Source organism: Zootoca vivipara, chromosome 13, assembly GCF_965207765.1.
Source record: "Zootoca vivipara chromosome 13, rZooViv2.hap1.1, whole genome shotgun sequence".
Classification (NCBI taxonomy): Eukaryota; Metazoa; Chordata; class Lepidosauria; order Squamata; family Lacertidae; genus Zootoca; species Zootoca vivipara.
In genome coordinates this window covers 50,611,054-50,635,070 of record NC_142596.1, presented here as the reverse complement: position 1 = coordinate 50,635,070, position 24,017 = coordinate 50,611,054, and the positions used below count along the sequence as shown (strand labels likewise).

Here is a 24,017-nt window from a genome sequence, read left to right as displayed (position 1 = left end):
AAACACGCTGACTCCTGGACCATCCGTGGGCCGGATTTAGAAGGCAATTGGGCCGGATCCGGCCCTCGGGCCTTAGTTTGCCTACCCATTTTCTAGAGTTTGTAGAACCTGAGATACGAGGCAAAAGGTACCTGCATTATTCTTTTCAAAAAACATTGTAAGACACTAGCCTGCTCCCCTTAACACACTTACAGTGTTTGACTTTGCTGCCCTCCCCAGCTAGAAAAATTCCCGCGGACACTCACAGCTGAACAGTTGCAACAAAAGATGGCACACCCTTTTATTCCCCTATTCCACAACAAGGATTTGTATTAAATATTTTAATATATTAATATTCTCTCTTTCTCATGCTCTCTCTCTCTTTTAATTAAAAAAAATGCATTAATAAAAAGCACCCGAAAGAATACAGCTGGTGGAGTGGACAAACTTATATCCTAACAGGGGGGGGGGGGAAGGTACATTTAATAAAATGAATCGGAAGGAGAGGAAGGGGAAAGTCTTCCTGCAATGGGAGATTCCATGCGTCCAAGCAACGGGGTGGTTTGTTTGTTGTTGTTGTTGGTTTTAAAAAAGAGTATAGAAAAAAGTTGCACTTGTGTAATGTCAACAGAAGGGCTCTGGAAAAAGAAGAAGAGATCTTTTGGTATTTCAAACGCTCTCTTTCCTTCCATTCTGCCTCGCTCAGTTCTCAAGCAAGCTTTCTGGCTTGGGGTAACCGAAAAGGACGAAGTCCGCTTCGTACAGCTTGTACAGCTGCCGCCTCCAGGCCAAGGGAATTTTGGCAAACCAGTCGTCCTCCCAGCTGCTGGCTGTCCTGTTCCGGTAGCTGGGAGGGAAGCGAAGAAGGTGCTCCACCTTCAGGAGCTGCAGCAGGTGGGCCGCGTCCTCGTCCAAAGTCTCCAGCTTGCCCACAAAGTCGTACTCGATCTGGCACGGGTGGCAGAGGCGGTAGACCTGCCTCCAATGCTCGTTGAACGGGGCCAGCTTCTCAGTCCGGGGGTCCAGAAGGTACTGGATGAAGTCCGAGAAGGAGACCCTGAGGCCCGCCTCGAAGGCGTCGCTCACCGAGGTCGGTAGGCTGGTGTGGTTGGAGTAAAGTTTCAGCATCGGAACGGCGAACCGGCGGTAGAACTCCTCGTTCTCCAGCTCAAACTTGCTGCGGAAGGCCGAGATGAGCCTCACGAAAGGGTCTCGCACGAAGAGGAACTTGGTGTACTTCTTCAGCTTGATCTTCATGAGGTGGCGAGAGAACTTGCCATAGCGGCGCCAGAACTTGTTGAAGGTGAAGTGGGTGCTGGTGTTGTGGACGTGCTCGCGGGGGATGTCCAAGGGGTCGGCGTACGGCACGCCCTGGTCCATCAGGCTCTCGCTCAGCACGATCATCACCCGCTTCCAGTTGGTGCAGGCCACTTTGGGGACGTAGCAGTAGATGACGCCGTGGCGGTCATCCACAATGAGGTGGTTCAGCTCGTAATTGGGGATGTCGTCAAAGGAGCGCTCCTTGGTTGGGAAGGCGAAGCTGGAGTTGGCGCACAGTTCCCTCAGCGTCCGGCGTCGCTCCGCCTGCAGCTGCTCCTGGTCCAAGATTGCGCCAGCATCACGAGTGGACCAGTCGTAGCCTCTCACGTTCTCCTCCAAATTCCCGGCGACGGGCCTCACGGAGGCGTGCGGGGCAGGCGGCTCTGTCTTCTGACCGAGACCCACATCACGTTTCAGATCAGAGCTCAGGAGCTTCTCCAAGAACTCGTCAACGTCCGACATTGAGTCTTGGCCTCCATCTTTGGCCACAGTGGGGAGGACCCCGTGAGGCCTGGAGAAGGTTGTGTGCAAGTAGAAGTGGGCCGTCCCCACGTTGTCCCAGTAGACGATAATCAGCAGGATCATGAAGATGGAGCCCAGCACCACCGAGAGGCGGAAGAGGCGTGCTTTGGTCATCCTGGCCGGAGGCGCCGGCAGCGGCTAACTCATGCTGTGCTCACCTCCAGCTCTGCTGGAAATATCTGAGAGCCAGCATGGCGGTTTGAGGACGGTGGGGAACCTGTAAGGAGGTCAAATACAAGGTTAGTCTCCTTCTCCACAAAAGAGGGTTGGAAAGACAGAACAGAAATGGGGAGCAGCTGCAGTGGGGAGGGGGGCATTCAAAATGAAGCAGCCAAATAGGAAAGATGGGAGGGGGATTCAAGGAAGCTGAATAAAGATCCCCCCCCTCTTCTTCCCCAGCCTTATACTGTACTCAACACTAATGTCTCACAACAGGGTCCCCAAACTAAGGCCCGGGGGCTGGATGTGGCCCAATCACTTTCTAAATGCGGCCCTCGGTCAGTCCGGGAATCAGCATGTTTTTACATGAGTAGAATGTGTCCTTTTATTTAAAATGCATCTCTGGGTTATTTGTGGGGCCTGCCTGGTGTTTTTACATGAGTAAAATGTGTACTTTTATTTAAAATGTATCTCTGGGTTATTTGTGGGGCATAGAAATTCGTCCCTTTTCCCCCCCAAGATATAGTCCGGCCCCCCACAAGGCCTGAGGGACAGTGAACCGGCCCCCAGCTGAAAAAGTTTGCTGACCCCTGAACAACAATTGTCACTAAATTGTAAGAAAGACTGTACAACCTGAAAAAAGAGACCAGGCATGTACTTTTGTAAACCAAGGAAATCTCTCTCTCTCTCTCTCTCTCACACACACACACACATATTAAAAAGGAAGCTGAAGAGTAAAATTCATACAATATATGGAAGATTGCCTTATCCATATTTGCCCACTTGACACCTCCAAAAAATACCTCTTTCGCATTTGTAAGAAAATCACCTTTTAGTGCGGCAGCCCTCACACTTTGGAACTCCCTGCCGATTGACATCAGCCAGGAGCCTTCACTGTGCTTTTCAGCACCTGATGAATTTTTTGTTTGTTTGTTTCAACCAGCCTACCCAGATGTGCAAAATGTTGAAGCATGTTTCAATCTGTTCTTAGCTGATCAGCAGTTGGCCGTTCTGCACAAAACACTGAAAAGGTCCATTTAAGAAGAGAAACTAAGAAGAGCCTGCTGGATACGGCCAATGGCCCATCTAGTCCAGCATCCTGTTCTCACAGCGACAGACCAGATGCCCCAATGGGAAACCTGCAAGCAGAATCCGAGCACAAGAGCATCCTCTCTAATGGCGATTCCATTCATCTAGTAGTCAGAAGCCTTGCTGCCTGGGATAATGGAGGCAGCGGCTAGATGAACTTTTAAAAATCTGTCCTGGATCTTCCAACATTCAGCCTCAAATTCTATTTTCAGGAGAGATGGGGGGAAACGTCTCTCGACCCATTTCCTGCTGGCCATGAATAATTTTATACATTTCTATCATGTCATCTTCTACTTGCCTTTTCTCCAAACTAAAAAGTCCCAAATGCAACCTTTTCCCGTAGAGGAGTTGCTCCATCCCCTTCGTCATTTGGGGGGTCCTTTTCTGAACCCTTGGACAAGCCTAACCAGATGTTTAGAAAGTTTTATTCTATTCTATTGCAGTTTTAACATTTTGAATGTTTTAAATTGTGATCGTAATTTTTTGTGTGTACGATAATTTTATTGGGTTCTTCTCAGTAAACTACTGTCACAGTGGCCGGAGTGGGCTACTTCAGAGTAACGACTCTACACAGCTCTGCATTTTATCTTTTTATTGGTGCTGCGTATTTACAGTGCTGAAGGCAGTGCTATTTACAGAGACACATCTTATCCGCTTGAATCAGAACCTCCGAATGGCGTTTGGCGCGTTTTCCTCCAACATAACAACTTGGGGAGACCCATCCTCTTCCCCCTACGTTTTCTGCGCAATTCCGGAGTTGGGGGGACAGGTCTGCCCCCCTTGCTTCCCCCTTCCTGTCTCACCTGGGACGCTGGCTCCGCTACCCTGTCTGAGCCTCGGACCCCACTTCCTGCTTCCCCACTTGAGACGGAACTCTCCCTGCTTTCCCCTGCGCTCGAGGATGGGCTGGAACTCAGGAGGGGAGGGACTTCGCGATATCCCCTGTCCCTCACAACTACTTTGAGGTTTCTTCTACAGTCAAGCAGTATATAAATTTTATGAAATAACACACACACACACACACACACACACACACACACACACACACACACATATGAACGAAGACCTAAGTCTACTACAGGCATCCCCAAACTGTGGCCCTCCAGATGTTTTGGCCTACAACTCCCATGATCCCTAGCTAACAGGACCAGTGGTTGGGGAAGATGGGAATTGTAGTCCAAAACATCTGGAGGGCCAAGGTTTGGGGATGCCTGGTCTACTACATCCATTTTGAGGTGAGGCAACTAGAATTGAGCACAGAACTTTGCACAGGACATCCGGGAAAGTTCAGAGCATCATCCTTGCAAATTGATACTCGTCAGCCCTAAGAAATCACAAAAAAGGCCATGCAAGAACAGATCCATTTCACCTGAATACAGCCACAAGATGGCACTGTATAGTAAAAAGAAGTTGAGGCTGTCCCAGCCATAAGCCTTCAAAGTTCATTTCCCGTCCAGTATCCCAATTTTGGCAGTCTGTTACTGTTTTATCTAATCTCTGTCCCAAAGTCCTCTCATACACAGCACCTTTGGGAGCCACATCATGTAAGCGGGGTACCCTTTAATAATGAGATAATCTGGAAGCTAAATAAATAAGGATAGAGGCATTTTGAGTTTTTAATAATACAGTCGCACCTTGGAAGTCAAACGGAATCCGTTCCGGAAGTCCGTTCGACTTCCAAAACATTCGAAAACGAAAGTGCGGCTTCTGATTGGCTGCAGGAGCTTCCTGCAGCCAATCGGAAACCACACCAAACGTCCGGCTTCCGAAAATCATTTGAAAATCGGAGCACTCACTGCTGGGTTTCAACCATTCAGGAGCCGATTTGTTCGGGAGCCGAGGGCTGGATCACTCCCACGGAGATCGTCTGTGGGCCGGACTGGCGCAGTGTGATGCCAGAAATCGCGTCTGCGCATGCCCAGATGCCAAAAAACGCAGACATGATTTCTGGTATCTGTGTGTGCGCAGGCTCAATTTTCAGCGCTGCTCAGTGAGTCCCCGCACTGTGCTGGTTTAGCGCAGCGCACGGGGGACTCGCTTCAGGGGCGGCTCAGGGGCCGGTAAAACTGTCTTCATGGGCTTCATCTGGCCGATGGGCCGCACAGTGCCGACCCATGCTTTAGATGCTTATTGGCCCAAAGGCAAAGGGCAGGGAATCTTAATCTCAAGGTTATAGGTTCAAGCCCTATGATGGGAACAGATTCCTGCATTGCAGGGGGTTGGACTAGATGACCCTGGTGGTCCCTTCCAACTCTGTAATACTATGGTTCTTCCTAAGATGATGCTGGATCCCAACTCCCCTCAGCCCAGCCGGCATGACCAATGGTCAGGGATGAGGGAGCTGCGGTTCAGCAACATCTGAAAGGCCACAGGTTAGTCATCCCTGTTCCAGCAGAAGATGAGGAGTGACGGACAAGCAACTTAGCCATTAATATCAATTTCCCTTGGCATATGTCTGGGTTTTTTAATGTCTGTTTGAAGGTGAATTATCGCCTTGCACAAGGCAAGACCAAGGCCCCAGGGGTTTGGTAGCACTTTCCATCAGGGAATGGAAACTTTTTCTTCTGTCAAAAAGGGTAAGTTGCTTCAGGGTAAGTTCTCAGAGGCCAAAGGCCAGCAATGGATGGAGCAAGAGAAACAAGACTCCTGGATTAACTAATCCGGAAAAAGGACCTCTCTGCTACAATTTTAACCATGCACAGTTCAGAATAGAATGCCCAATGCTATACCGGTCTACTCAGAAGTAGTAGTAGTAGTAGTAGTAATAATAATAATAATTTATTTATACCCCGCCCATCTGGCTGGGCTTCCCCAGCCACTCTGGGCAGCTTCCAACAGAAAAATGAAATAAAACATTAAAAGCCTCCCTAAACAGGGCTGCCTTCAGATGTCTTCTAAAAATCTGGTAGTTGTTGTTCTCTTTGACATCAGATGGGAGGGTGTTCCACAGGGCAGGCGCCACCACCAAGAAGGCCCTCTGCCTGGTTCCCTGCAACTTGGCTTCTCGCAATGAGGGAACCGCCAGAAGGCCCTCGGTAATGGACCTCAGTGTCCGTGCAGAATGATGGGGGTGGAGACGCTCCTTCAGGTATACTGGACCGAGGCCATTTAGGGCTTTAAAGGTCAGCACCAACACTTTGAATTGTGCTCGGAAACGTACTGGGAGCCAATGTAGATCTTTCAAGTAAGCCCCACTGAGTTTAACAGGGTTACTCTCAAATAAGTACACTGGGTTTTATTTTAGTAAAGTAGACCAATACAGCTTGAGGTCTGAGAAGCAAGTGAAAGTAATGCCTTTCTGGCTTTGGTGTGCTATGTACACAAACATATATACATAGCTGGCTGAAGTCTACCAATTTGTTCTCAGAGAGCTTGTGGGAGGGGGATTTTTATTTATTTATTTTTTACAACCATGCAATTATAAGCTATACAACCAGGAAAAGGTTTTAAAAGAAACCACCCATTTATTTTTATCGAATAAATTATGGTGTGTGTGTCCCCCCTCCCCAATTGTCCTAAAACTACAACAGAAAGAGGGGAAGACACACTTCAAAAACTCAGAAAATAAACAGAAAATGAGCAGGAAGGAAGGAACTCAGAAGAATAGGGCAGCTTCAGGAGTCACGTGAAATGAGACCAGAGGCCATATTGACTGCGCAGCCTAGAACATGCCCCAGGTACCCCTGCAATGGGGAGGGAACACAGGTCAGTAGTTTCGCACATGAGCAGCTTACAGAAGGTCAAGACTTCCACTTCCACTTGAGAGAACCTCAAGCCACAGCCTGATAGGTTAGAGAGCCACTGCCAGTCAGAGTAGGCAATACTGAAGTAAATGGACACATCATCTGACCTGGTATTTGGCAGCCTCTTCTATTCATCAGGAGCATCCGCTGTAATGCTTTATGTTCTGCATGCAGGTGGTCCCAGGTTCAGTCGCTGGCATCTCTGGAAAGGATGTGGCACCAGGAAAGACTTCTCTGCCCGGGAGATTACCGTAGCTGCGGAACAGATAACATTGGGATAAATGGATCAAGGGTCACCCTGAGAATAAAACCGTGTCCTGGGTTCCTAACGTACAAGGGTTGGTGTGAAACTGTATCCCTGAAGACTTTGTTTGTTTGTTTTTCCAATTTTATTTATACTTTTCAAGTTTTTACATTTCACTAATTTTACAATCATTTTAACATTTCAAAACTTGACTTCCTTCCCCGTCTTTTTGCGGTTCCTTAAATTTGTTTTTAATATCCTCCACATATCCAAATTAACTTAATTTGCTCATTTATTCATCTACTTCAAAAAACATACTCTTACAAAACTGCAGGTTATTACAATAATCCTGCCAATGATCTTATCTGTTTACAATTTATCTGTAAATATTCAATAAACCATTTCCATTCTTTTATTGAAAAAAGTTTGTTATTTTGATTTCTTATTCTTCCGGTAAATTTCGCCATTTCTGCGTATGCCATTCTGAAGATACTTTTTGGCTTGATAACCAAAATATTTTCATGTTTTTCTTAAAGAAACAACAAACAAACAAACAACCCTCTATTTTTCCAAGGAGTTCAGAAGGAGCTCACAGTTCTCCCCACTTTTCTCAACATAACCAACAACCCTGTGGGGTTTGGCTGGGCTGAGAGTTAGTGGTCGGCACAAGACCAACAAGCCAGTTTGAACCCAGATCTCCCCAGCCTAAATCCAGCTCAATAACCACTGTTGTTGGCTCTTAATGCAACGCTGCCAGAGAAAGGATGGGAGACCAATTAGAGTTTGATTAAGTATATAAATCTGCAAAAGAAGAGCTGGCTGGATCAGGCCAATGGCTCGCCTTGTCCAGCATCCTGTTCTCACAGTGGCCATTCAGATTCCCCCTGGGAAACCTTCAAGCAGGATCGGAGCACTGAATCACTCTCTTCTCCTGTGTTTCCCAGCAACTGGCATCCAGTTGCCCTGCTACTCCCAGTGACAAATGCAGATTATATATAGACACATGGCTTCTAGCCATTGACAGCCCACGAATATGTCAATATTATTGTTGTTATTAATATGGCACCCATCTAACGGGCTTGCTCCAACCACTCTGGCTTGGCTTCCAACAAGTTAAAACATTAAGCACAGTAAAAACGCCAAACATTGAAAACTTCTCTATACAGGGCTGCCTTCAGATGTCTTCTAAAAGTCAAAGCTTCTTTTACAGCCATCCAAGTTGGTGGTCAACATGGCCTCCTGTGGGAGGGAGTTCCACAGTTTAACTTTTATTAATAATAATAAAAGATGGACTTTTATTAGAACCTGCCCTGGATCTTCTAGCATTCAGCTTCAATGGATGCCCACGAGTTCAAGTGTTACAAGAGAGGAAGAGAAGAGCTTTTCTCGACCACGCCACGCACAATTTTATAAACTCCCAACTGCTTTGTTACCTCCTTTGGATAAAAAACCCCAAACACTGCAACCATCCCCCAAGGGGGGTTGTCTCCCCACCCGCTGGGTCATTTTGCTTGCCCTTTCCTGCCCTTGCTGCTGTTCCTTTCGGCATGCCACATTTTCAAGGCGAGAGCCCCATTTAAACAGCAATGATGCAGCTCCCAAGGGGGAGGCAGCTGACGTAACCTTATTCGGTGTCTGGAAAACGTGGCAGGTTGTGGGGGGCGACGAGACCTCTGGAACGAGCAGCCCTCCTCTGCAGGCGCTAAACGTTGTCCAAGCCACTCCCTTGCGAAGCCCTTACAAAAAAGGGGAGAGCAACTTTTTCCAGCCGTCGCCTCCGCCTGACAGACCTCCTTTACAAGCCTGTCTGCACATGTGCCTCGGCCAGCTGCTGGGAAGGGAGGGGCGCAATCAGCTGACTCCCAGGAGCAATGCCGAAAAACAAATGCCGTTTTAAAGGAGCACAGCTGTTCTGGAACAGGACGGTGGGACAGCTCTCCGCACCATCCCCGGCCCTTGGCTGGGTTTTTTTTTGGAGGTAGGGGAGCTGAAAAGGCGAAAAGATTTTGTGTGGCTCCCACCAAGGCTTAACCAAGGAGTGGGAAATCTGCAGGCCTGCAGCCACACGTGGCCCCCGGCCTCAGTTCAGTGCGGCCCTCAGGTTAACTGCAAAAGCCCAAGGGAACATAGATCAGAGCCTCTCGGAAGAGCAATCTGCCACTCCTTCGACAGGCCATAGAGAGAGAAAGAAAGAAAGAAAGAAAGAAAGAAAGAAAGAAAGAAAGAAAGAAAGGGATGTCAGAGAGCAGGGGTCAGCAAACTTTTTCTGCAGGGGGCCGGTCCACTGTCCCTCAGACCTTGTGGGGGGCCGGACTATATTTTTTGGGGGGAAATATGCATGAATTCCTATGGCCCACAAATAACCCAGAGACACATTTTAAATAAAAGGAGTCATGTAAAAACACGCTGATTCCCGGACCGTCCACAGGCCAGATTGAGAAGGCGATTGGGCCAGATCCAGCCCCCAGGCGTTGGTTTGCCCACCCATGTCAGAGAGAATGAGACTGGGGGGGACGGGACATTGCCCACCTTGGAGCTAGTCTGTTCCCCAATGGCGGAATACAGTGGTACCTCAGTTTATGAACACAATTGGTTCCGGAAGTCTGTTCATAAACTGAAGCGTTCATGAAGTGAACTTTCCCATTGAAAGTAATGGAAAGTGGATTAATCCGTTCCAGACGGGTCCGCGGAGTACTCAATCGGAAGCGTACTTAACCCGAAGCATGGGTGTAATTGGTTCCGGAAGTCTGTTCATAAACTGAAGCGAAGTTTCCCATTGAAAGTAATGGAAAGTGAATTAAACCGTTCCAGATGGGTCCGCGGCGTTCGTAAACCGAAAATTCGTAAACCGAGGTGTTCATAAACCGAGGTTCCACTGTATATTAATAATAATAAATGCATTTATATCCCAGAGTGGCCAGAATAACCCAGTCGTATGGTCAGATACAAATGATAAAATTATTATTATTCAAGTATTTGGTTTCACAAAATGAAAAAGAAAAATTGGGTACCTGTTCCATCTCGCCATTTCAGTGACTGAAACTGGTGTTGAATGTACATAGACAGATGGACATGGTATTTTCAGGCCCTCGAGTAAGAGTCTGACCCATCATGAAACTGTTCCCTGTTTGGGAGACAGAGGGGAGTGATTGTTTTATCCCAGGTGAGAGCTAAGATGGGGGTAAAGTCCATTATTTTAACAATACAGGTATTGAATTGTCTCCCACTCCATAGCATTAGTATATAAACATGTGTAAACTGTGTCTTCTGCCAAATGTTTTTGGCATTTGTGTTTGCCCTACAGTGCTTAGGCTTCCTTAGAATGTTGTTAAGTGATCCTGCAGTTTTGGCGCCTAGTTCTACTCCTTTAGGGTATCAAGTTCAAGTTCTTTTTTTTTTACAGCAAAAGCCAGCAATACAGAATATCATAGTTTCAAACAAAAGAAAATCATCAATAACATCACCAGAAATAGAACAAATACACAAAAGGAATTTGCAATGTGTCATTCAATGGAAGGGATTTACGTTTCTTAATAGCTAAAGTGCAGAATTTGGCCGCGTCATATGACACAGGGCTTGAGGAATCTTCCAGAAGGAATTTTCGTAAGATTGCGGGGGGGAAGTTCCAAATAATATTGTAAGGGTGTAAATTTTGATAAAAGGGGTAAAATAAGTCGAGCTCGTTCTTCACTATAAAATTCACAAAATAAAAGAATGTGAGTGACAGATTCTACCTTATTAGACATGCAAGGGCAAAGGCGCTCATGAATTGGTACCCGCATAAATTTGTCGTACAGCACCGCTGAGGGCATTGCCTCAAAGCTTGCTCTAGAGAAGGCCCATCTATAAGTTTCGTTAGTGGTGTTAGATAAGCAAGGGTCCGCTGTAAAATTAGGCCACGATTTTAGACATCTATAGTTCACCGGGAGTAAGGCATCTTCTTGTTGTAATTCGACATCGTAAAGTCTCTCGAGTAATAATTATTTTTGCCTTGTTCAGAGTTCCATTAAAAAGATCTTCAGGATTTAGGCCAATTTGTTTGATCTTGTTAGTTATTTGCATAACCAGGGTGGATAGGGAACTGCGGCCAGGAAATGAGGTAACATTCCCTTTGGATTGTAATGGATTTTCAACCAGAGGGATATTGCTTGCTCCCAGACTTTTAATTCCACTCTGGGAAGTCCTGCCTCTTGCCTTAACACTGCATTAGGTGTGCTCTTTGGGGTACCGAATAGTGATCTTAAAAATTTTGATTGTACTGTTTCAAGGGTCTTAAGATTGGCAAAAGGTCTGATTTGAGAGCCATACAGGAGCTGGGCTAAAGATTTTGCCTGAAAGACGTTTAGGGCCATAGGCATAGCTGCCAAGTTATCCCTTTTTTAAAGGGATTTTCCCTTATGCTGAATAGGCTTCCTCGCGAGAAAAGGGAAAACTTGGCAGCTATGGCCATAGGAAGGAAGCCGACGCCTTTCCTTCTGAATAATCTGAGGGTGGCATTTACACTTCTTCCTGTTGAAGTAGCTGATGCGGTCAAGTGTGTTGACAATTTGGCATTGTAGGAGAAGGTTATGCCTAAATATTGGAAGATCTTAGTTTGTTCTATGGCGTTTCCCTTAAAGGAACGGTCGAAACGTACAATTTTAGTTTTGGCAAAATTAATTGTTAACAATTCGGTGTTGCACTGGTCGCTAAACTTCCCTAAGGCACGTTTCAAACCAGCTTTAGTTTGAGAGAGAAGAACAGCGTCATCCGCATACATTAGAACTGGTACTTTTCTACCACTAGAAAACACGGCGGGGGGGGGGGTTCAATTTCATGACAGCATGTGATCAGAGAATTAACACAGATGTTGAATAAAAAAAGGAGCTAGTAAACATCCTTGTCTAACCCCTCTTTGAACTGGGATTCCTCTGGAAAGTCTGCCGTCCTGTGCAAATCTTATCTGAAGGGTATTATTTTCATGAAGCTTAATCACCAGAAGTAATAGCCTTCTGTTAATACCCATGTTGGCCAATTTAGCCCAAAGTCTACCCCTAGACACAGAATCAAATGCTGCCTTTAGGTCCACAAAGGCCGCATGCAATGACTTTTTCCAATGTTTCACGTATTTATAGATATTTATACTTATTGGTCAGGCTTAAGGCAATCTGTTATCGACTATATTCTTATCTCTCGAGAGCTTTTTGATGAACATATTGAATTATTATTATTATTATTATTATTATTATTACTATTATTACCTCCCGCCCCCAAAAAGGGCTCAAGGTGCCATATGTGGTTCTGCCCCTCGTCATTTAATCCTCACAACAACCCTGTGAGGTAGGGTAGCCTGAGAGGCAGGGGCTGGCTTCCGAGGTCACCCCAGTCAGCTTCATGGCTGAGTGGGGGATTTGAACTCAGGTCTTACTCTGACAATCTAACCACTACGCTACACTAGGACACATTTAGGGTATTCTCTTCCTAACCAGCTACATCTCTACCCGCCTTTCCTGTTTTATTTTCTGTTTTTATTCTTCCGTTTATACCCCCATCATTCTTCCAAGGAGGCATACACAGTTTTCCCCTCCCCATTTTATTTTCACAGCAACCCTGAAAGGTAGGCAGGACTGAGAAATGACTCGCTCAAGGTCACCAAGTTAGCTTCAAGGCTGAGTGGAGATTTGAACCCAAGCCTCCCAGCTGTCTAGACCAACCATTACAGCACACTAGTTACATAAGAAAGATGTTCTACATGTTTCTAGCCTGATGAAGGGGGGAGGCTCTTGAACTTAAAAATCTGCCTCTACATTGTGACATTTGAATTGCTTCCAATAAAGGCATTGCACCACTCAGACTTTTGGATTAAAACTTTTAAGAAGTGCTCCATGCCAATGTTACGTGCTGGATAAATATCTTGAAAAAGTTCTCTCCACAGCCAGAAGAAATGATTGACGGGGCTGTTGATAAACTGTACTTAAATGTGATTTAAAACATTATAATGAAACTTATTCACACAATCACTTGGAAGTTACTGGGATATTTGTACACATTTTATGACATAGAAACCCAAATATATACCGTACATGGAAGGCATCTTAGCATGCCTAAATACTTTTGCATGCTTTCAAGTCACCTGAAAGAAGTTACAGACAACTTTAAAACAGTTCAGTTCCAGATGCTAAATCTATTCTTGTGTCTACTGTGGATTTAACAACATCATCCATTGCATCAGGGGTTTCATTCACAGACCCACCTTCCAATGTGCATATTCTACTATGATCTGAAATTAATTTCCTTTCTGCATACGACATACCACAAATATGCCACCCCTGAGCACTTTGGGGGAAAGGTGGGATATAAAACTAGTAGTAAAATGAATGTCCTTAAGCCAGGGACACTTTTTTAATTTTTGCTATTTATTATGTCACTAATGAATTTTAGGCAACAATGCATGGAAATTTTTCCACAGAAAAATTCCACAGTAGTACAAAAATTTCCACTCCGGAGTCACTGGCTGCATTTATGTTTACAGACAGGGCCTGCCAATGTGCTTGCCTTCCAAATTTTGTAGGACTTCAGCTCCCAGAAGCCCCAGCAGGCAATAGCCAAGGATGATGGAACTTGCGGTCCAATAATATCTCAAGGGCACCAACTACAGATTTACTACTTCTTTCTTTATCTCGCCTTTCAGTAGAACACTGTAGTATAAACACCGAGAATTGAGAAACACTGGCCTGCGAGGGCTCCAGTTGGAGAACAGCCTTTACCAAAGGTGTCATGGGCTTTGAAAATGCTCAAACTCAGGACGAAAGGGAGAAACGCGCTAAGAGGAAGGCATGTTTGGGAAACCCTCACCGTGATCAACTCCCGCCCGGAAACCTATATCCCCACTGTGGAAGGATGTGTGGATCCAGAATTGGCCTCCACAGTCACTTACGGACTCATTGTTAAAACCGTGTTTATGGAAGACAATCTTACTCGGCCACAAGCGATAGCCAAAGAAGACAATAATAGGTATAGATTTATCTTTCTTTATCTCGCCTTTCTCCTTTTGGGAAAGGAGTACGACAAGGCTGTGTATTGTCTCCCTGCTTATTTAACTTATATGCAGAATTCATCATGCGAAAGGCTGGACTGGATGAATCCCAAGCCGGAATTAAGATTGCCGGAAGAAATATCAACAACCTCAGATATGCAGATGACACAACTTTGATGGCAGAAAGTGAGGAGGAATTAAAGAACCTTTTAATGAGGGTGAAAGAGGAGAGCGCAAAATATGGTCTGAAGCTCAACATCAAAAAAACCAAGATCATGGCCACTGGTCCCATCACCTCCTGGCAAATAGAAGGGGAAGAAATGGAGGCAGTGAGAGATTTTACTTTCTTGGGCTCCTTGATCACTGCAGATGGTGACAGCAGTCACGAAATTAAAAGACGCCTGCTTCTTGGGAGAAAAGCAATGACAAACCTAGACAGCATCTTAAAAAGCAGAGACATCACCGTGCCAACAAAGGTCCGTATAGTTAAAGCTATGGTTTTCCCAGTAGTGATGTATGGAAGTGAGAGCTGGACCATAAAGAAGGCTGATCGCCGAAGAATTGATGCTTTTGAATTATGGTGCTGGAGGAGACTCTTGAGAGTCCCATGGACTGCAAGAAGATCAAACCTATCCATTCTGAAGGAAATCAGCCCTGAGTGCTAACTGGAAGGACAGATCCTGAAGCTGAGGCTCCAATACTTTGGCCACCTCATGAGAAGAGAAGACTCCCTGGAAAAGACCCTGATGCTGGAAAAGATGGAGGGCTCAAGGAGAAGGGGACAACAGAGGACGAGATGGTTGCACAGTGTTCTCAAAGATACGAACATGAGTCTGACCAAACTGCGGGAGGCAGTGGAAGACAGGAATGCCTGGCGTGCTATGGTCCATGGGGTCATGAAGAGTCGGACACGAGTAAACGACTAAACAACAACAACAACAACATCTCGCCTTTCAGTCAGACACAGGCCTCTAATGCAGTTCATGGATAAAATCCAATATAATAAAGAATACAATAAAAACAGCATTTTATATTCTACTGATTATGTATCTTGTGTGTGGCTGTTGTTTTTATCAGGTCCAGCACTCTGTCTCATAGTGGTCAATAATAATAATAATAATAATAATAATAATAATAATAATAATAATAATATATTATTTATACCCCGCCCATCTGGCTGAGTTTCCCCAGCCACTCTGGTGGCTTCCAACCGAATATTAAAAACAGTACAGCATCAAACATAAAAAACTTCCCTAAACAGGGCCACCTTCAGTTGTCTTCTAAATGTAAAATAGTTGTTTATTGCCTTGACATCTGCTGGGAGGGCATTCCACAGGGCGGGTGCCACTACCGGGAAGGCCCTCTGTCTGGTTCCCTGTAACCTCACTTCTCGCAATGAGGGAACCGCCAGAAGGCCCTCGGTGCTGGATCTCAGCATGTCCCAAGGGCAATTCTTCCTTCCTGTGGTTTCTAGCAACTGTCACTCAGAAGAATTGCTGCCTCCAGAATATGTCATAATAGGAACACACTCTTCCTTTTCTGCAAGCAAGTTGTGTGTGCAACCACCGAGACAGGTATGGGGGCTGTTATACACCCTACCCAGCAGAAGTAGCGTTAACTTTCTGGTTTCGGTCCAGTATACCTGAAGGAGAGTCTCCACCCCCATTGTTCTGCCCGGATGCTGAGGTCCAGCACCAAGAGCCTTCTGGCGGTTCCCTTGCTGCGAGAAGCCAAGCTACAGGGAACCAGGCAAAGGGCCTTCTCAGTAGTGGCACCCGCCCTGTGGAATGCCTTCTCACCAGATGTCAAAGAGAAAAACAACTACAGTGGTACCTCAACATCTGAATGCCTCGACTTCCGAAGGTTTCAACTTACGAAGTCGGCAAACCCAGAAGTCTTTTCGCCTCCCGCGCGGTTGGCACATGCGCAGAAGCGCAAAATTGCGCTTTGCGCATGCACAAAACGGACGCTTCGACAACCAAAGGATTCAACTTACGAAGAGCGCCGCGGAACGGATCGCCTTCGTAAGTCGAGGTACCACTGTACCAGACTTTTAGAAGACATCTGAAGGCAGCCGTGTTTAGGGAAGCTTTTAACGTTTAATAGATTATTGTATTTTAATGTTCTGTTGGAAGCCGCCCAGAGTGGCTGGGGAAACTCAGCCAGATGGGCGGGGTATTATTATTATTATTATTATTATTATTATTATTATTATTATTATTATTATTATTTCTGCACCCCATATCACAACTGTTTCATGCAAGTGTGGAGGAAGCACTTCTGCAAGTTCCCCCTTTTCACTTCCCCTAAGTAACTGCAGCAATCTGACACCATCCCTACTAAGGGAGTCAAACTACAAGTTAAATATCCAAGCAATAGCTCAGTCGGTAGAACAATGGACTTTTAATCTCAGGATTGTGTGGGTTCGAGCCCCACATTGGACAATAAATGGCCCTTGTAGTCCCTTCCAGCCCTACAATTCTATGATTCTACGATTCTAAATTAAATGTGTAGAGTCAAAATACAGTCAAAATTCAGGGTCTGTTGTTTGATCCTGGTCAGAGCCTGCTGGATCAGACCAAGACCCCTCTAGTCATTTTGCAAATGCATACATGAACTTATGACTCATAGAAGTGTGGAGTTCGAAGGGACCCCAACGGTCATCTAGTCCGAGCCCCTGCAATGCAGGAATCTTAGCTAGACCATCTAAGGATCTCATTTTCAAACTACAGGTCCCAGAATTCTTTGGGGGAAGTCCTGAATAATTGAAGTGGTATCATAGTGCTTCAAATGCACGGTGTGAATATGACCAGTGTCTAATACAGTACATGTTTAAAAATAAATAAATCAATGTTCAATACAAACATGTTAACTTACAGGCCACCTTGGAATCACTGTCCTGCAACGAGCTCTCATGCAACACCCCTGGCATCTGGACTGAGTGATGCTCATCATTCCGCCATCTATCACTTTCTTAGACATTAGAAGAAGAAGCCTGGAGCTAAGGGCACAACCTTCCATGTTGAGCCACTTTGCTACAGCAAATCTCTTTGCAGCCTCTGCATGACAACCCATTCCAAGAAAGTGCAGGGTTATGTCCACTCATCAGACTCATTGCCCACCCAGAGCTTCTGCTCATCAGCGTTCAAAATTAGCTGGGCGCCAGTCGCCTTTTTGCAACAGGCCACCGGCCTTTTGCGAGGAAGTGGAGGTGTCTGGCCACCAGGTTTGGCCACGAACATGTCCATCTGGCTGGCTAGTGTGGCTGCGGTGCTGCACCACTCAGCTGGTCTGTTGGGCAGCACAGCACCAAAAGATACGCCTCTTTTGGTGCTGCGCTGCCCCGCAAATCAGCTGATTCACGTGGCAGCGCGACACCCAAAGACGTGTGTGATTTTGGGTGCCGCACTTCCCCACAGACCATTTGCTTCGTAATCCTGCACACACACACAAAATGGGTGTATCGTTGTGGCAGCCACAACCTAGATTTAAGGTGCCATTTGGCGCCTAGATTTTATAGCTCGGTTTCTAACACTTGCTCAGATACACTGAGTCAGAATACACAGTCCCTGGTAGCCACATGGGAGTTGCACTGGTTTATTGAGGGTCCACATGGCAGATCGAGGGGAAAACTGCTGATTATGCAAAGTGACAAGTTGACACATAGAGGAGCCCTGCAGGATGTCCCACACCTCTCACTTGGAAGCAAATTGACAGTGGGGGAAGCCCTTTTCCCCTCCAGTGGTGTTTCCTGAGCATATAAAAGGGATTACTGCTTACGCACCAGTTCTCATTTTAACACTCCTAATTTCAAGTTCTTATTGATTTTCAGTCCGGCTCAGAGGAGATAGCTAGGCAGGTGCTTGAATCAGCTTTGGCTATTGCTAAACCACAGAAGGATTTCTAGGCCTACCAGAACAAAAAAGAAAAAAAGGGAAGGGGGATATTTCTCCATAACACACCAACGGCCGACAAGTGGAACAAGCCCCACCAGCACCAAGGAGCCAGCCACCAAGCCTGAACTTCATAAACAGGTTGGAAGTATCCCCCCCAACACAATTCAAAGTGGGACCCTCCACAATCAAACCCTACAGCCAGCCACTGTAGACCCCGAACAAACTCCCAAGCCTCCCTCATTCTATGGAAACACCCCCTAGCCCCCAACTTCACAGAGCATAACAACATGCTAAGCGTTTATAAATGGAGTCAAGAGCCAAGCAAAGTTTCACAATGAGCACTGTGCTGTACACCAGGGTTGGGGGATTCTTGAGACCGGGGGGGGGGGTCAGAGGCGGCCCTCGGCTTCCTATGTGGCCCTCAGGACTCTTCCCAGTACATACCTCGCACAGGCTCTGCTCTACACCAGGTTGGCTGGGGTCCTTGAACTTGCCTGTCTCAATGGAGATATGTGTGCACAGGAATCTGTGGGTTTTGTGCCCTGCCCAATTTTGTTTCCCTCTGGCCCCACCCGCCACTGGCAGGTGACCACCAGAAGGTTGTCCATCAGGGAATGCTGCCCTGGGTTGACTGAAGGCGCCCTGCCCTGCTGCCCACTGTGTCCTCTCCGAGAAATGCTGCTCTGTCACAGTGAACCTGGGTTATTATTTATTGCGTTCTGGTGTTGAAACCCAACCAGTGACCTCAGGATTAAGGGCAGGTAATCAATAATCTTGACAATGATAACAGTAATAATCAAATACTGATTTGATCAAAGACTTCAGGTTTCTGGGGATCTACTTTGCTTTTTACAAGTACCCCAATATTCACTACACAGAGCCAGGTGCAGAAACCTTATACTTATAATCAGAGAATTGTGAGCCAACGGATTTGTTTTCAGCTCAAAACCCTTCCAAACAGACAACGAAACAAAATCCATTTCTGCTTACCACCACCTCCCACCCTGCTTCCTTCATTTCAGTAGCAGAATCAGCAGTGGGAGGGGAGGGTAAATTTCACTGTTAAGAGAATTGGAAGTAATAAAATGTTGCTGATCTACTGTACTTACTTTGAATCAGTCAGAGGCCACTGTACACACACCACACACCTGCCCCCATAATCCTGGGAAATGTAGTTTACCTCCTCACAGATTCTACAATTCCCAGCACTCTTGCCAAACTAGTTTCCCGGCACTAACTGGGTGTGGTTTAAATGTATGATGTGCACACTGCCAGATATCTTTCATCCCAATCTAACATGGGGGGGGGCGTTGTTTATGAGCTTTAAAGTAATAATAAAAGACCACTCCTAACTTCATGCAGTGCAATACAGTCGCATTTCCCATTAAAAAGCAGAAGGGAAACTAGAACCAGCAAACTAGAAGCGAAGTCCACAGAAACCAAAGCACAAAGCCAGCGCCAGGTACTGAACCTCCCCATCGCCGGCTGCTACCGTATCTAAGTGTGTCCACAGGTGTCTGCAAAGGCGACCTGAGCGGGGGAAGAAATGACGCCCCGCCTTCTTTTTGAGCGCAGATATAAAACGGGAACGAAGTGGCCGCGATGGTAAAAAATTAAAACAAGGAGGTCTTTCCTCCTAATCCCGAAGACTCAGGCGGGTCTTTCGGAAACGGGCTTCGGCGCGGGAGGAAATCCTCTCCCGCCCCATCGCGGCGCGTGACTCGGGCAGCTTCTCCAAGTCCTGGGGGCAGAGACGAGGGGGGTGGGAGATGCAGCACCCCCTCGCCACCCCCGTCGCGCGGCATGACCTTCGGCAGCCCTTTGGGGAGAGGAGGGGGAGCCGGGCCCGTCCCGCGGTGCCCGGCCGGCTGCCGTGCGCCTCCTGCCCCGTTGCGCGCGGGCTGGACGGAGGCGCGCGCCCTCCTCCTCGTCGCCCGGCAGCCCCGCGCATCCACGTGGGTGAGAGCTCGGGGCCGGGAAAGTTGGGGGGGGGGGGCAGCAGCATCTCTCCGCTCATCCCACCCGCGCCCCACCCCGGGGGGGGGGAAGCCCGGCAGCTCCTCCATCCATCCAGCCGGCATTACGAGCATCGCCCACCCGGATCGGTTGCCCCACCGGCGCGCCCCGCCCGCGGCCAGCGCCGCCTCCGGCTCCCCCGACCGCCGGTGCCCATCTCACCTCCTGCCCGGGGCCGCTGGGCCAGCGGAACCTCCCGCCGCCGAGGCGCCTCCCTGCCTCCCTCCCTGGGCCAGGCAGCCAGACCGCCCGCCCGCCCGGCAGCCGCTCCACCTCCGCCTCGGCCAGCGCCGCCCCGTCTCGCGAGAAGGCCGGCCCGGGGGGGCCTCCGAGCGAGCGAGCGCAGGCGCCTCGCAGCCCGCCCAGCCGAGCAGGGGGCGCCTCGCCGGCCTTGGATCGCGCGCGCCGGGGGACGGGGCGAACACGCGCGTCACCGGATGATCCCCGCCTGGAAATCGAGGGTCGGGGAGGAAGGAAGGGGCTTGGAAGGGGAAGGTGGATGAGTCCGGAGGATGAGGGTTTATTGCGGGATCGGTGCTGCTCGTGCATGCTGCCTCGGTCGTTTTGCAGCGTCTGCAGGAAGCAACTGGCAGCATCGAGATGCCAACGCGTATTCCATTTTAAACCAGATTTACGCTTTTTGCATAAAATGCAGTAAGGGCGCTGCCATGCCTGAGTGTATTGAGGGGGGCAGGATCTTACGCGACATTTTTAATTTTTTTATACCTCTTGATTGTAGAAAACCTTTACAAACTACTGGCCTGTAACACCGCCTTCCCCGTGCAATTCACATTTACTCTTTCTAGCAGAAATCTTGTGTGCGTGTGTGTTTAAAAATGTTGCAGCTGAGATCCCTTGGAAACTGGTGCCAGAGTAATCATTTTGTAGCAAAAACCCCGCGTTTTATAGCACCCCAGAAACAGCAACAGACACTCAAACAGGGTCACCCCAAAACATAGCTGCCAAGTTTTCCCTTTTCTCGCGAGGAAGCCTATTCAGCATAAGGGAAAATCCCTTAAAAAAAGGGATAACTTGGCAGCTATGCCCCAAAACCCAATGTTGTCCAAAACTGGTGCCAAAGTTTTGTAATCATTTTGTAGTGAGAATCCCACATTTTGCAGCTCCCCACAAATGGAGTAATTTTCACTCAAAGTGGGGGTTATGGGTTTGACCCCAAACCCCAACGTTGTCTTATCTAATTCAAACTGATGCCACACTTTGCCAGAAGTTTTGCAGTGAGGGGATCGGACAAAGTTGTGTTTTAGGGTGACCCTGTGGCCACCGTACCATGGCAAACCATTTCCCAGAGTCTCCAAAACCAGGAAAGGATACCTTGCTCCCCTAAATTCCATCATTCTCACTTTCTCTGGAAAGTGTTTGCTTTGCACAAGCTTCCCCCCCCCCAAAAAAATTCTGGCACTATGGATTATCTTTAGGCGTGTTTCCTATATGGAAATGCCTTTCAAAGCACATGTGGGTAGAACTACTTGGTTTTACTCAGATCATGATCTCTAGCCAGAGGGAGAAGCTCATTTGCTTTTGCTTCTACAGTTTCTACAGTTTCATCCCAGCGGTAAAATCTACTGTTATGAGTTTTTTTGGGGGGGAGTGTCAGTCTGAGGGATACCTGGGGTCCCTTCCAATTCTGCTTGGAATCTAGTGGAAGAGGCTTCTGAAGCAGCCAAACCAGTTGTTCTGTTAAGGGAATGGCTTTGGGCCCAGGGGTCAGCAAACTTTTTCAGCAGGGGGCCGGTCCATTGTCCCTCAAACCTTGTGGGGGGCCGGACTCTATGTTGAAAAAAAAATATGAACGAATTCCTATGCCCCACAAATAACCCAGAGATGCATTTTAAATAAAAGGACACATTCTACTCATGTAAAAACATGCTGATTCCCGGACCTTCTGAGGGCCGGATTTAGAAGGTGATTGGGCCACATCCGGCCCCCGGGCCTTAGTTTGGGCACCTTAGATTGGCCCTTAAGTACGTCCATTTACATCTCCAAAGAGATTGACAGAGAAAATGGGCGGGGCTTTCACCTCACCTGGCTGGATGTCACATCATCCTAGGATGGAGAACAAGAGATGAAGAGCAGCTGTGTCTATTAGTGCAGTGTTTCTCAACCACTGTTCCGCGGCACACTAGTGTGCCGCGAGATGTTGGCTGGTGTGCTGTGGGGAAAAGACGGCAGTGGGGCGCCTGGCTGGCTGGCTGGCTGAGCACGTGTGGTTCCTTCCAAGAGGAGCCTGGCAGGCGCCAGCAGGGGGAAGCGCTTCTGCGGGGAAAGATGGCAGAGTCAGCCTTCCGGGGCTTCCAGTTTCCTTGCGCCTGCTACGGACACGTTTTGCCGGAGCTCTGAAGAAGCTCCGTGAAAAAAGCGGCCGCCTAAAGGGGTTTTGGGGGCAACGCAGAGGCTAGGCGACCCCGTGAATCCTGGGGTGACCAGGACGAAACTGAAGCCTGCAGCGCCAGTAAAAGGGAGACCACCGAAGCCTACATCTCCGACGAGGTGAGACGACGGTGGGAACTCGTGGCGCAAGGCGGAGAGCAACCCAAGGCGAGCAAGCCTTAGAGTCCGAGGGGGCAAGGTGGGGGAATATCCATTAACATAACCCCAAAATAAAACATAGAAAAAGTCATTAGAACCATCGAAAGAGAGGGGAACCGGAAAAAAAAGACTGACGCTGAGCGCGGAAGCGACCAGCTTATTAAGGAAAAAAGGACTCTTTCCCCATTAAATGAAATAGACGCCAGTGAAGTATTTCGTGGGGAAAAGAAGGGAAAATACGAAGGAAGCCCTTCTAATATTACAAAACTGTTAACACGGGATTTCTTACGAGGCAAACGTTAGTTAAAAAGGGAGAAAAAGAACAAGAGAGACTGCGGTGTGTTTTACATTAAAGACAGAGACTTTGTTAAAAGGAGAACTGAGCAGCTAAGAGTGCCGGTTCTAAGGAGCAAAAGCAACGCTAATTAGGAGACTCTGAACGCCAACACAAAGCCAAAAAAAAAAAATACAGTAGTAATTTTTTTAACATTTTCTAATGGTGGTGTGCCTTGTGATTTTTTTCATGAAACAAGTGTGCCGTTGCCCAAAAAAGGTTGAGAAACACTGTATTGGTGTTGTGCGTGTGAGTCTTGGGCTGATACTTGAAGCTGCAGAGACATGGCTGCTTTATAATGGGCACAAGACAAGAAACCTAATGAGGAAATAGTAATAGTACCACTGTATTCTGCTCTGGTCAGACCTCACCTGGAGTACTGTGTCCAGTTCTGGGCACCACAGTTCAAGAAGGATACTGACAAGCTGGAACGTGTCCAGAAGAGGGCAACCAAAATGGTCAAAGGCCTGGAAATGATGCCTTATGAGCAACGGCTTAGGGAGCTGGGTATGTTTAGCCTGGAGAAGGTTAAGGGGTGATATGATAGCCATGTTCAAATATATGAAAGGATGTCATATGGAGGAGGGAGAAAGATTGTTTTCTGCTGCTCCAGAGAAGTGGACACGGAGCAATGGATTCAAACTACAAGAAAGAAGATTCCACCTAAACATTAGGAAGAACTTCCTGACAGTAAGAGCTGTTCGGCAGTGGAATTTGCTACCAAAGAGTGTGGTGGAGTCTCCTTCTTTGGAGGTCTTTAAGCAGAGGCTTGACAGCCATCTGTCAGGAATGCTTTGATGGTGTTTCCTGCTTGGCGGGGGGTTGGACTGGATGGCCCTTGTGGTCTCTCCCAACTCTATGATTCTATAAGATCTGTTGGTTAACGCTCTGAGCTCCTCCATCCTATGCCCAGGTTGTATGAATAAAACCACCGTATCCTAAAGACATCATGGTTTCCAGTGACCCTCAGTCCAATGAAACCGAACCCTGGGTAAGCGGAGGCACCTCTGACGTTTCTCACCGCTCAGAGATTGGGGTGGCGCACAACAATGCAAAAACACCCCCCTCTTCGCCGCACACCCACAGCTTATCTCCTGCACATCAGAGTTCCTCCTCTCCCTTCACCACCCTGTGAATTCCAAGTGATCTAAGC

General features: G+C 47.5%; 1 protein-coding gene across 4 annotated transcripts; it reads right to left on the bottom strand.

Annotated features, from left to right (window-relative positions):
• Positions 1 to 266: 266 nt before the first annotated feature.
• Positions 267 to 20,299, bottom strand: CHST12 (carbohydrate sulfotransferase 12). 4 transcript variants are annotated; one of them, XM_060282519.2, is made up of 5 exons: positions 20,146 to 20,293; positions 10,068 to 10,180; positions 8,221 to 8,295; positions 6,920 to 7,067; positions 267 to 2,038 (listed from the first exon to the last, which is right to left on the bottom strand). In XM_060282519.2, exon 5 carries the CDS (start codon positions 1,933 to 1,935, stop codon positions 682 to 684), a length of 1,254 nt encoding a protein of 417 aa, XP_060138502.1. In that variant the 5' UTR covers positions 1,936 to 2,038; positions 6,920 to 7,067; positions 8,221 to 8,295; positions 10,068 to 10,180; positions 20,146 to 20,293; the 3' UTR covers positions 267 to 681. The 4 variants fall into 4 exon arrangements, with proteins under 4 accessions (XP_060138502.1, XP_034987752.1, XP_034987756.1 ...); XM_035131861.3 differs by lacking the exon at positions 8,221 to 8,295; XM_035131865.3 differs by lacking the exons at positions 8,221 to 8,295; positions 10,068 to 10,180 and having other exon boundaries at positions 20,146 to 20,299.
• Positions 20,300 to 24,017: the final 3,718 nt, after the last annotated feature.

Coding starts and splice junctions, on each gene's coding strand:
- CHST12 (XM_035131865.3), bottom strand. CDS start 1,935: ATGACCAAAGCACGCCTCTTCCGCCTCTCGGTGGTGCTGGGCTCCATC.